At 36.3% G+C, this 13,977-nt stretch overlaps 1 protein-coding gene across 1 annotated transcript; it reads left to right on the top strand.

Moving 5' to 3' along the window:
* Window positions 1-456: 456 nt before the first annotated feature.
* NIAP (Major facilitator superfamily protein) lies at window positions 457-10,199 on the top strand. The gene is made up of 5 exons (XM_086566295.1): window positions 457-897; window positions 1,822-2,059; window positions 7,521-8,055; window positions 8,155-8,357; window positions 9,864-10,199. The coding sequence occupies exons 1-5, from the start codon at window positions 623-625 to the stop codon at window positions 10,110-10,112; spliced, it is 1,500 nt and encodes a 499-aa protein (XP_086422421.1). The 5' UTR covers window positions 457-622; the 3' UTR covers window positions 10,113-10,199.
* Window positions 10,200-13,977: the final 3,778 nt, after the last annotated feature.

Genomic DNA, 13,977 nt, shown 5'->3' on the forward strand with positions numbered 1-13,977 from the left:
GAGAAACTCAAGTTTGGTGGTATACATTTGTGTTTACCCCTGAAGGTATTTTAGGCAATAGAACAAATATAGATGATTTCTGAATGTGGTCAGGACGGAGTGGGGGCTTTTGTAATGATTCAAAATTTGGGGGGTAAATACAAAAGCATGTCATAAAATGGGGGGTTTTCACGAATAAACCAAAAAAAAAAAAAGAACTTTAAAGATGTTTCATTTGTGAATGACTGAATGGTCTCTATCATTTTGGAGAAACCTGAATTCTTTCAAACACAACGGCCCCAACCTACATATTTATCATTTATACAAGACCTCCATTCCAATTAGAAATTCGGAAGTAAATAAATGCGGAATACTAGATCGGATGATACCGTGGGCCCCCACATTCCTAGTCGATAGCCCACGTGTTTGGCCACCCAAAAGTCACTCGTGTGGGGACAGACGTCTAAATCTCATGTGAAGACAACAAGAGCAAAATATTTTCCTCATTTCACGTCTCGACAAAAAGTCCGGCCAATCATCTTTAAAATCTAGTACTAGTACAAATAAACAATCGTCTCATTATTTCTTCTTCCTCAAACATAGCCTAGATCAAATTATTATACATATTCCCTGGTGGTGCAAGATGGCTAGTGGTGGTGGTGGACCAACATTTACTGTAGATGAAGCATTGGTTAAAACGAAGTTTGGAAAATTCCAAGGCCTGGTTCTTGGGTATGCTGGAATGGGATGGGTTGCAGAAGCAATGGAGATGATGCTACTATCATTTGTCGGACCAGCTGTTAAATCTGAATGGGGACTTTCTTCTCGTCAAGAGAGTATGATTACCACTGCTGTTTTTGTTGGTGAACTCATTGGAGCTTACTCATGGGGTATTGTTTCTGATAAACATGGAAGGAGGCAAGGTCTTAATCCATTTGTTTCATATACTCACAATCACATTTTTTAAAAAAAAAAAAAAAAAGCTTAATAGGGTCATCTGATTTTGTTTATCTCAATTGGTATATAACATATGTCGATGGGAGCAAAAATAATATGTTTGGCCATTAAATTAGAAACCAATAAACTATTCCTTTATGACTATGTGTATATCAATTAAAATTAAGTTTTAGTTAATGAAATACAAGACTAACCACAACGTTATGCGATGTTAGAGCTTTGTTATGTGTCAATTGTTGCTGATTCTTGTTTTTTAAAAAAAATCCAAGTTCCTGACTTTGACTTTTTCACGTTATGCAATTAGTTATGTGGGATTTCCTTTTCTCTAGAAGAAAATGTTCTAAGAACATCAATTAGTCATGTTGTTTGTTTTTTGTACATTGGCTGCTATATCGTATTTGGTGCATTCGTATATCACAATCTATACTATGTAAACTGTATTGCAGTTATTTGACTTTATATCAGAATAACATTCCTTCACATATCTATCCTTACAAAAAAATATTCCACAAATTCGTTAACCTTACTTGCTTAGCTGATATGCTATCATTGGCCCTCGTGAATAAGGATATAAAGAGATTTACATTTTAGAGTCCTAAAAGGCTAAAACTAGGTTTCCAGATTTAAATTGGAGAACTGCTATTGGGATGATATTATTGATCGATTTACTAGGTAAGGATGAAGTGGCGTAGTTTATACTATGTATTCTCAATTGTGTACTTGCTTACCTGATAGTTCTGTCTTCACATAAGAACTGCTAAGTGATTTTACTTTGCACTTAAGTTGAATGTAAAACCCCACGTACACAGGAAAACACACACACACACACTTCTTCTATTTAGTAATATTTACATTTTTCTTTGTCCATATGTTCATACTTTCCAGGAGGGGGTTCCTCATCCCAGCAGTAATTACTTTTGTAGCTGGTTTCTTAAGTTCTTTTGCACCAAATTACACTACACTTATAATTCTTCGCTGTTTCGTTGGTATTGGTTTGGGAGGTGGTCCTGTGTTTTGTTCATGGTTTTTAGAGTTTATTCCTACTCCTGATAGAGGCACTTGGATGGTTGGTTTTTCGGCTTTCTGGACAGTTGGAACAATTTTTGAGGCTTCACTTGCATGGGTATGATCTCTATTCCCCACCATCTGTCTTTATTTTCTTTTTTAAAGTTAAAAGTAGACCAAAATTCTATGAATCTATTCAAAAAGAGGTTGTGATGCATGAGTATGGAAGTTTCTAAATTAGTTAATTAATTAGTAGTTTCTATTTTATTTGGTCTCCTAATTGAATTAGGATGATTTTATATTTGGTTTCCAATTAGGTTTAGTAGTTGTTTTCTTATATAAAGGCATCTAGGCCTTCATTGTTGGGTTGGTTATTATTGATTATTAATTCTTTGTGAATTATTCTTCATGTTTGAAGGTTTAAACCCTAGATTTAGGTGTTTGTTTTATTAAATCTTATTGATGTTCATCCATTGTTGAAGCTTCCGCCAAGGCGCCAACAAGATACATCAAATTTGGTATCAGAGCCAATCGATTTTTGGAAATTTTTTTTTCAAGAAACACTGTTCACGAGTACTATTTACCAGAGCACTATTCACCGCGGGTTACTGTTTACTGCGGGGAAAAAAAAATTTCAATTTTCTTGGTTAATTGTCATGGAGTATCGTATGAGAAGTAGAAAAGAGTCAACGCTACCGCCCAATCATCGAAGTTTCCATGGGTCGAAGTACCATACCGATCATAATTATGGGAGAACTTACAATATGGATTGCAGCCGCCGCGAAAGTTTTACTCCTTCAAGAAGGTATGAACCTCTTTCCCCTCCTCCATCACCGGTTGTTAGTTTGTGACGCAAATTCAAGTCAGAGAAGGGATGCAAATTTTCCTCTTACGAATCGACGTATGATTTCGATTCGGACCACACAAAGAGGGATGGTGTTTCCCCTCTTAAAAATTGTCACTACCACCACCACAAAAAAAATTTACCTTTGTTGGTTAGGCAAGCTCTCCAACCTTCTCCTCCTGATCAACTCGGTAAATCATCTAAAGAAAGAAAAAATAGTCGTTCTGATCCTGCTTAGGAAGTTCCTCCACCACTTGACTATGAAAGAGAGCGACAACCTCAACTTCTTTTGTTTCAAGCGGGGGAGTTTGTAAATCAGCACCCACCACCATCTGCTCCAGTTTGTGAGAAACAAGATTTTGAGAATAAAGAGAAAACCAAGCATCAAAACCATCAGCCATCGGTGCGACATTTCAGTTCGAATGATCTATGTGCTACTGTTCATCCACTTCGTCCGACTCTACCCACTTCTTCTTTCTCAATTCCAGTTGATATCTATACATCTATTGACAAGCAAAAACAAAGTGGGAACGACATAGATAAAGACAAGGTAGGAGTCCCGGCATCCAAGCGTCTATCTTTGCGAGAGTGTGAATCAGATGAAGTAGTTCAATGTATACCAAAGGCTTTGGTTAGAAAAAAAGACAGTCTGACGAAAATTGGGGCTGTAGATGATGAATTTGTTAGGACTTACACTGTAAAGAAAGTTCAAACTGATGCTTCGATAGCTTCTCATCATCTAGTACCAAGGATACAGTCTAGATTCTCTACAAGTAATGGTGTTGAATTTATTTTTCCATTAGACTGGATGATACAAAATAAACAGATTGGAGTAGCCAAAGCAATGGAATTGAAGCAGGTTGTTTGGAATAGTATGAGATGTCAAAACTTTCGTTCTTTGGAAACTTGTCTGCCTGAAAGTCACAGCCCAGTGTTTTCGATAGATGCTTTATTTCCGTATGTCAAAAGCCTGTTTTTTGGTGATATGAAGTTATTCCAAGATTCTTATGTGGATCCATTCATTTCTAATCTAGTGGTGCATTTTTCTCTATGGAAGTATAAAGGAAATCAGTGCATATTTCACGGATGGCAGTCACAAATTTCTTTCTAATAGAATATTTTGGATGACGTGAACGTGAAATCGTGGTGTATGATTACTTTTGTGAGTCGATACAAAGCCAAAATTCGAGGACGAATTTTCTACAACCCGGGGAGGGTGCCGTATTCGATTATGAAGAACTTTTGCGGGTTTGAAAATTTTCAAGAGAACAAACTCGAGGACGAGTTTGTTTAAAGTGGGGGAGATTGATGCATGAGCATGGAAGTTTCTAAATTAGTTAATTAATTAGTAGTTTCTATTTTATTTGGTCTCCTAATTGAATTAGGATAAGGATTTAGGATGGTTTTATATTTGGTTTCCAATTAGATTTAGTAGTTGTTTTCTTATATAAAGGCATCTAGGCCTTCATTGTTGGGTTGGTTATTATTGATTTTTAATTCTTTGTGAATTGTTCTTCATGTTTGAAGGTTTAAACCCTAGATTTAGGTGTTTGTTTTATTAAATCTTATTGATGTTCATCCATTGTTGAAGCTTCCGCCAAGGTGCCAACAAGATACATCAGGTTGTAGATTAGATATCCTACATTACATAGTAGAAATAACATTCTTCTGATTCGGGTGATAACACTGGCTAAATCACCCTATGGTTCATGCGCTCTTTCTCCTATGGTAGAAGCAGATGGAATAATGCACATCAAAAGCCCACACTAGATTTTTCCCAGCAAAGAGTCTTTTTGAAATACAGAGCTCCCACGTCTGTAATTTTCTCTTACAGAATTGTATCTAGAACTCTGTAGGTATATATTTTCGTTTTAGATAGGTGGATAAGGTCTAAGGGAACATAGTGGGGACAGCCAATAATACTGCTCTGGCTTTGGGAAGGTGAAGTGCCAAACAAGGTGGACTAGGTTCTCATAAACAAACTGGAACCTACATGGGGCTATCAGTTACTTGAGAGGACTATCTAGTATCAACAGCAACTTGTAAAAAATATCATGTGACAATCACGTGATTAAAGTCGGTTTGGAGACAGCTTGCACAGTCACAAACTGACTCTTGATTGCACGTCTCCCGGCCTTATTAGTTTAGCCTTGTATCACTTTATATATATATATATATATATATATATATATATATATATATATATATATATATGAAAAGAAGAGTTTGCAATAATAGAAACGTCCTAGAAAATTCCGCCCTATGCCCCCTCGGGAGATGTCCCTTAGAACTCTAACAGAGAAGAAGAAAGAAAAGATTATACAATCCTAATCAGTTTCGGTCTTCTCTCACACAACTATATAAAAAAAGGTTAAACAATACAATTTACATAATAGAAACTCCAAAAAAATAGTCTGGGCTGCGCCCTTTCAACACCCTCGGGAAATGTCCCTTAGTACTCTAACAGTATTCATTGAAGTTAAGTTTGCATGAATATTCGGACTTTAGAAAGTTTGCTTGAATATGGGATTGGGGAGAGTAAGTAGATCTGTAGATGATTAAGGCACCTAGAAATCCCTTGGGGAGATATCTGTGGAGGGGAATTACAAGTGGGTGGGAGAAGTTCCAAAAGGGAGAGGCATTCTTACCTGGCACCATTGACACCATTATTTTTAGGATGGTGCGTGGTTGGGGAAACCTATTAAAAGAGCAACTAGAGGAGGTGTAGGGATTGATTTGTAACAAGAAGGCAAGATGATGTAATTTGCTGGCGGAAGTTTCAACAATGGTTAAACATCAATAAGTTTAACGAAAGAAGCACCTAAAACTAGGGTTTAAACCTTCAAACAAGAATAAATCTTATGCCTAATTCTATTTGGAAACAAAATAGTAACCTTACTAAATAACCTAGATCTAAAACAAATAGTAAACTCTAATAACCTTTTAGTAATTTAATTAAGATACTAATATGACAATTAAACATAACTGGTCTTTAATCCATGCACTGCGTCACAAGAATCTCAGAGAGCATGGTTCGTGGAGTGAATGGGGTGGAATGGAATGTGCCGCTAAAAAGAGGACCCAATTATTGGGAGATTGAGCTACGAGTCTTTCTTGGTTCATAAAGGTGGACTTGGGGAGGTAAGATGGACTAGAGGATGCGGATTTAGGAGGAAAAAGAAGGGTTTAAGGTCAAATCTTCCGATCTTACTTTGGCAAAGGAACACTCATTGGTTGCGCTTTGTAGGGAAGATATCATTCCAAACTTTCCATATAAGAAAATTTGGAAGAATTCCTAATCCATTTAAAGTTGCTTTCTCTGGTTGCTTTGCTTACTTGGAAGAATCAAGACATCTGAAAACTTTAATTGAAGGGGTATGAGTTTACCAAATGTTTGTTCACTTCACAAAACCTTGGAGGAAAGTGGGGATCAACTTCTAGTGACTTGTCCTCTGGCTCATGGTGTTTGTTTGTTTTTTTTTTAAGCATTGGGCTTTTCCTTTTAACATAAGAGAGGTGTTGGCCAAGGATATTGTAGAGGTGCCACTAGCAAATAAAGCAAAGTGGTTGGTGGAGCATCTACCTATTGACTGCTATTGCTTGGACATTATGGAGGGAAAGAAATATGACAATTTATTAACAAAAGGAGATGGATTATTGGAGTTGCACAAGATAGTAGGGAAGGTGAGGGAAGCTATGTTCGAATGGGCGTGCACATCTTCGTACTTCCATGGAGTTGAGTTTGTCGACTTTATGTGTAATTTGAATATGCTAGTTGCCTAAGGGTGTTGATTATAAATTGAAGAATCTTGCGACTTTGGTCCATTAATAGTAAAGATGCAATTCTAAAATTTGTGGGAATAAGTTTTATTTTATTAATCAAAAAGAAAATAATAATATTCAGACTTGAGTTAAAAGATTTTCTTTGTGTAGTTATAGACGAATGTACTGCTCGTCATCAAGAAGGGGTGCCTCTTGGTGAATGTCATTTGCAGGTGATGTGTACTTGTGTAATCTTAGTCGATGGGAGTAGAGAACTGATTATGCAAAGCATAGAACTCCTGTAGGCTTCTTTAGATGGAATAATATATATTAGTGCAAAACAGAGTAGATGGCTGCAGGCTAAGCAAGTATGGACATAGTTACTATTATATAAACTTACAATTGTTTTAAATTTTTTATTCTGTTGTAGATGGAAGAGTGATTAAGGTTTTTCCCATAGGTTTAGATGGTTGAAATAGATTGCTGCTTATAAAGTGTTGTGTCACCCACACCATTTTCTCAAGAAAGGTTTTAGAAGATGAAACAAGCATAACTTTATTTATGTTGTTATGTGACCTTACAACTGTATATTAAACAAGGCCTAAACACATCAGAAAACACAGTTGATTTGTTGGATTATCAATGAATAAACTCTCCTTCAATTTTTCATTATGCATTGTTTCAATTTTCAAACGTTAAAAAAGTATCATATACTAAGATATGTTTGTAATTATTTGTCCACATTTTTGTATGAAAGTTATCTCATAGTCACTCTCTTTTGTAAGGTTAATTACCCAATTCTACTAAAACTAACGATATAGTAGAAGTCAAGGGACTAAGGCCACATCTTACAAAGACAAGGATCGGAATATTTATTAATTTCAGCAAAAAGATAGGGACTGATTTCCAAACCCCCTTTTCTTGTTTGGGGTTATATAGTTAATCCTCAAATGTCTGGCAATATTCTTTACAGTTGACCATGCCAACACTGGGGTGGAGATGGTTGCTTGCTCTGTCTTCTTTGCCATCATTAGCTTTGCTTCTGTTTTATGGTTTCACACCAGAATCACCGAGGTATTTGTGTTTAAGGGGCAGAACAACTGAAGCGCTTGCTGTTTTGGAGGAAGTTGCAAGAATGAACCGGGTGGAACTGCCTCCTGGCTTGCTTGTTTCAGACAAATCAATTGAGCTTAATGAGAATTGTACTCCGTCAGAAGATACTCATTTACTCTCGGCTGACACTGAGAGAAATGAAGCTAAGGTTACTGAAGATGTGGATTTTAAAGCGGGAAGTGCTTCTCTGTTGACGCTCCTTTCACCAAAACTACTCAGATCAACCCTCCTCTTATGGCTGGTATTTTTTGGGAATTCATTTTCTTATTACGGCCTTGTATTGCTGACTTCGGAGTTAACCAGTCGTAGTAGTCAATGTACATCAAAGTCCTTCCATTTGGAAAACACCCAGGATACAGTAGACTACAGAGATGTTTTCATTGCTAGTTTTGCAGGTAAACTTTACCACATTATTTATTAAGTATTTTAATTCTTTGTATGATTATAATCTATATCAGTTTTATATAAGGTATTTAACTTTGTTTTACTTTCAGAATTTCCTGGGCTTCTGTTATCAGCAGTAACTGTAGACAGATTGGGTCGCAAACTTTCGATGTCAACTATGCTTTTCTCATGTTGCTTGTTTCTCCTCCCCCTGGTATTCGAACAGTCTGAGAGCTTAACAACTGGTCTTCTGTTTGGAGCTCGCATGTGCATCATGGGAGCCTTTACAATTGTGTATATTTACGCACCAGAGGTCAGTCACATACATCCACGATTTTCTCGAAAGGTTACTTCTTCATTATCTCAACCTACTGAGACATCGTTAATAAAATGACCGGAAATACATGGATAAGGTGTGAAGGCCCTGCTTGGTGTTGAACCAGCGATTGGTTCAAATAGTTTTGAGTGTCAAATTGTTTTCACAAATTGTTGCTAAATTTCAGAAGAATGTCTTTAAAGCTACTAGCCAATTGCAAATATCTGTTGGAGTTTGGCCTCTGCTATAATTTCTTTGTGGTCATATCAACCGTATGGAGATCCTATCAAAGACCTACATGTCTGTTTCTCAACGTTAAACTTGCTCAAACCTTTCAGTCTTTCCCAAGAAGGGTCAACCCTTCAAGCTTTTGCAGAATGTTGAAGATGTACATGCATTTCGTACAGGTAGACTAACTAATAAATGGACACCTAGAAAAAGAGGGCCTAAATTTAGCAATACCTCCTTATCTTCGAAGCAGATTATTACATCTTTCAGTAGCTCAAGTTCTGCTCTACTCGGCCATAAAAAAGATTTTATTTGGGTATTCTTAGGGTGTGTTTGTTAAATTTTAACTCATGGAAAGGAAAGGAAATAAAATGAGTGGTCCACTATGGAATGGAATGGAAATGAAATAATTTTAAATGGTATGTGTTTGGTAAACTGGGGAAAGGAAAGTAAAAACTGGGGAAAGGAATAATCATGTTTGTTTGCAAAAGCTATGGAAAGGAATAATTGTATTGTTGGGTCATGGGTGTATTAGTAGTAAGTCCCTATCTATCTATTTCCTTTTCTTTTCTTTCCACAAAATTTTCCAGGGGTTAGTTAAGGACACAAAACTTTTTCCATTTGTTTCCATATGGAAAAACCTATTTCCTTTCCATGGGTAAACAAACGCCTTAAAAACTATGGAAAAAAGGTGGACCACTCTTATTTTCCTTTCCTTTCCTTTCCATCATAACAAACACATCATAACAAACACATCCAAAGAACAACCATGTCCTCCATCCAAAGAACAACCATGTCTAATTTTGATGAAAGTAAACTAATCTAATCCTGGTTAATATATCTGGTCTAGCATTTGAATACTGGTGCAAACTTGGTTAATATATCTGGTCTAGCATTTGAATACTGGTGCAAACTTGTTTTACCATTAAAGCATATAGACATGTTACCAGCTATATATAGGATCTATCAACAAACTTGTTTTACCATTAAAGCCTATAGACATGTTACCAGCTATATATAGGATCAACAACATTGTTAGTAATACCAACAAAATTTATGGTATTACTACTTTTGTTTACAACTATATTACGCTGGGCATGGAATGTATAGCAACCTGAAATATAGCTTTTCCAAGCTGTATGCTGAGTCTGCAACTTTATCTTTTAGCGATTCTAGTCTTACTAAATTAGGTTCAGTAATTTGCAAACAACTTAAATATGCATGTTATTTTCATTTCCTGATATTCTCTCACTGAATTTTATATTTCTTCTGTAGATATACCCAACCTCAGTTCGGTCAACTGGTGTTGGAGTTGGAAGCTCGATCGGAAGAATTGGCGGGATGGTATGCCCTCTTGTGGCAGTGGGATTGGTACAAGGCTGTCATCGAACTGCATCTATCCTTTTATTTGAAATTATAATCTTCCTTTCGGGGGTTGCTGTTATATACTTCCCATTTGAAACCAAGGGTTGTGAATTGAGTGACAGCGTATTAAAAAAAACACAGAGTAAGATAGTAATCTGAAACTTCTCTCATCATCGTATAGGAAACTTGCCCCGACCTATTCTTGCTGCAAACTTGAAATATATATTTACCCTTGTTTTCCGCTCAGCTTCGTTCTCCTGAAGATGTTAATCAATCTGAAACGACATAAGTGTTCATTGGTCATACAGTAGCCTATTTAAATGTACTATTAACCATTTTACAGAATCTGGATTTTCTTCATAACAATATGATGATGCAGATTGGGCAGACTTTTCATGTTGTGCTTCACTGTCCTTAATCGTTTCACTTTTCTTAACAGACCCGTTAAACCTTCGTTAGACGAGTAAGGCCCTCAATGGCTGCCGCCACTTGTTCCTGTGTAATAATAGACCAAGGCCCCATAAGAATGTATTAACTTAAAGAAGTCGGTCTACTCTGTATTCTGTACACAGTATACTTGAGAATTGTGTTTTAAATTTCCCTTTCACACTGGTTTCTTCAATTAGGTTGTGTTATTTTTATACTACCGCTAGTAGATAGAAGTTAGACCTCGAGTTGACGGATTGAGAGAGAAGGGCATCCATAGTTGGACCTCCAGTTGACGGATTGAGAGAAAAGGGCATCCATGTTTTGGAAATATTAGATGAGGAATACTTGTTGAAAACGTAAACCAAGAGGTTTGCTCGCATCATCACTCATCAGGCAACTCTCAATCAGACTAGTACGTTTTTTTTTTTCGATAATAATCAATCAGACTAGTACGTAAGGCAGGCAACTGCAAACTTGACAATAGCCTCCGTGTTCTAATATTAATGAATCTCTGTTGATAAATTATCTGGATTGTACTGTCTCGTGAATGAAGTCCCTCTCAGTTTCCCAGTGTATTGACAAGGACAATGCTTTAGCAGGGACATGGTATTCTTTACATTAGTACTTCAAGTCTTATAGAGGTCTCTGCTTGTCCGCTTCCAGCAGTGGTTCTTGACAAGCGCTTCCAGTTCCATAGCCAAACATGTCTTATTTGGTGTTTTCAGGTGAAGTTGATGTGAGACGAATTTTCGAAGTTTTTGGTTTTTCCAGTTCAATCCCAAGTACTTCCCTAATTTTTCGTTGAGAGAGAAGATAGAACCGTGATCACAACCATGCTAACCATTCCCAAACTACAAACTCACATGCCTTTGTGAAAGTTGAGATTTATAATCCTATATCAGGTGTCTAAAGACTTGCATTCAAATATATAAATTTTGTGGCCTCTTTACTTATCACTAATTAGTGTTAAGTTAGATGTCTATTTTTAATAGTACATTTTATTGACAATTTTGAACTCTCACGAATTCATAACTCTCACCAATTTCAATAAGATCATAAATATCCTTATTAGATAGTCATTGTCCTAACAACATTTTTCGAAACAATATTTTTCGAAAAGATTATATGGAAGAAAATTTGGTCTATTCACACGTGAAACTATCACATATGAAAGTTTCTCGTAGGCATCCGTCACGGTTACAACTTCCAAAAAGGATATATTGCTTTCCCTTATTTTCTTCAATGAGATGTTAGGCGTAGATCAATGGCTACACTATCCAAAATTTTAACTAAAAATAAACTGTCCGCGGATGTATACAAATCAATCAGAGAATTGTCTGTGGTTGCCAAAAATAAAATTTCAAAAAAGTCTGGGTTACCACAAGAATATCTTTATAGAGAGACATCGGAGACCGTTGGATGTGTAATCCAACAGTCTAAAAATAAAAAACAAACTCACACATCCACGGTCTTGGATTTCGTCCCTATGAGGATATATCATTCAGGGCAGACGAATTTTTTGAAAAAAATAAAAAATTATTTGTATTGGTGTTACCATAGTACAAAATATCCTGATATATCGCGATATTTAGGGATATCTATCCAGATTTCAGAGAAAGATATATAAATATCACGATATGTTCAGAGATATAAACGACTGCAAATATCAGCAATATTTTGACGATATTTGTGATATTTGGGAATATTTTGCGATATTTTGCGATATTTGGCAATATTTTGTGTATATAACAATTTTATTTAATATTTCCCATTATATTTCAAATAAATCTTTACTCTGTAAATAAAACTCCTCAAGTAATAGTAGTGTGTTTCCATCAACTGGATTTTTTGTTTTCCAAATTTGCCCTTGCTCATATTTTCTATTTACAATAATCTAATCTTATTTTATTTGTAATTTGTTGTATTTGACAAGAGTAAATATGTAAATGTAATATTCAACTCTAATTGCGGTTGGGCTTTTGCTGGAATTTGATGGGCTTTTTGCTACTGAGCTTCGGTTGCAATTTGGTTGCGTTTATTTTAAGTGGGCTTCAGTTGCAAATTTTTTAAAATCAACCTTGCCACATTGACTGGGCTTTTGTTGGGCTCGCTTTCATGGCTTGGTTAATTGAACAGCTCTCAATTTTATGCTCATAGAGCATGCCGAAATGCTAGTATAAATAATGTATCTTGATATATCAAGAAATATCCACAACATCTACGATATTTGTCGATATTTTGGATATATTCACGATATTTGCATGTGAAACAATATCAAATATCCCTAAAGAGAATAATATATCCACGATACATATCTAGAAATTGAATATCGATAAATATCCATATCCTGATATTTTGTACTATGGGTGTTACATCCAATAGTCGCGTATCCAGTCTGGGATGTCCATTCTGCCCGAAACCCAAAAAAAAAACCCGCACCGAATCCTATCCGAGCCCGACAAAACCCAAACCCGAACTCAGACCGAAATACATAAGGTCGGGTTTGGTCACACTATCTAAACTCGGACCGACCCAAAATTTTGGCTCTAAACCCGTTAAAAGGGTTAAAAAGCCCGAAACCATATCCGAACTGAACCCGAACCCAAAACCCGATTATAGAAGGTAAAAATGCCCAACCAAAACCCGAACCCGAACCAACCAGACCATAATTCCCAACAACTCTATTTATCTTCAACAAACTTTTGGTCTTTTGCTCATTACTATTTATTTTTGGTCTTCAAGACAAATTACCTTTGACCGTACTCTTATTACTCTTCTCCTTCTTCCCTTCAACAATTCTCCAAAAACAGGACAACTTAATCACACGTTCCTGTGAAGAGATTGGTGGGTTTGATGGTGCTGCTAAGTTTGCATTCACTCAGAAAATTTGCAGCACCTCCTCAAATACCTCTTTCTAAATATGGTCACCAAAGTTGAGCAAATCAACATGTCGGATTCACACCACCACAAGAAGCCGAAACTCCCAAAAAACCATCAATTTTATTGAGTTATTGTCTTGGAATTGCTTGCCTTGCTTGGTCTATTTTTGTCTTCTTCTGCTTTTCAAAAAATGCAATCCTGTGTGCTTTAAATCTTTGATGACTGTTGGGTGACTTTACGATGTTAAAGTTAAACAGATCAAATCCAATAAAAGAAGATGGTTTTTGATTAATTAGATGAAAAAGAAGTTTTTCTTGAGATCTTGAGATCTAATAGCTGAAAATGACGTTCCTGATGAAGAGATCTAATATTCTTTTATTTCATATATTCCGAGTTTTATCATATCCGAAACCCGAACATAAGCATGACGAGTACCCGAAATATAGAATTAGAATAGGATTTGGTCACATATATCCAACAAATACCCAAACCCGACCCGCAAAAAACAAGACCGGTCCGAATAACCCGATACCCATTCAATACCCGAAAAGTCGGATTGGAGCCGGATGGGGTACCCGTTTGGACATCCCTGTCTACATGTCAGTTAGAGTTTTAGTCGTGGTATTTTAGGCTCTCAGATTTTGGTTTCCGTTTTAATAAGTCAATGTGATTATAAAATTGGCGTCGTTGCGTTGGACACTGAGCAACACGTGTG

Source organism: Coptis chinensis, chromosome 6 (genome assembly GCF_015680905.1).
Source record: "Coptis chinensis isolate HL-2020 chromosome 6, ASM1568090v1, whole genome shotgun sequence".
In the NCBI taxonomy this organism is placed as follows: Eukaryota; Viridiplantae; Streptophyta; class Magnoliopsida; order Ranunculales; family Ranunculaceae; genus Coptis; species Coptis chinensis.

Bases quoted from the DNA above. Each gene is read 5' to 3' on its own strand.
- NIAP (XM_086566295.1), top strand. From the start codon at position 623: ATGGCTAGTGGTGGTGGTGGACCAACATTTACTGTAGATGAAGCATTG. The intron at 898-1,821 runs GCAAGGTCTTAA...CATACTTTCCAG, and splicing joins TCTGATAAACATGGAAGGAG to GAGGGGGTTCCTCATCCCAG. The intron at 8,358-9,863 runs GTCAGTCACATA...TTTCTTCTGTAG, and splicing joins TGTATATTTACGCACCAGAG to ATATACCCAACCTCAGTTCG.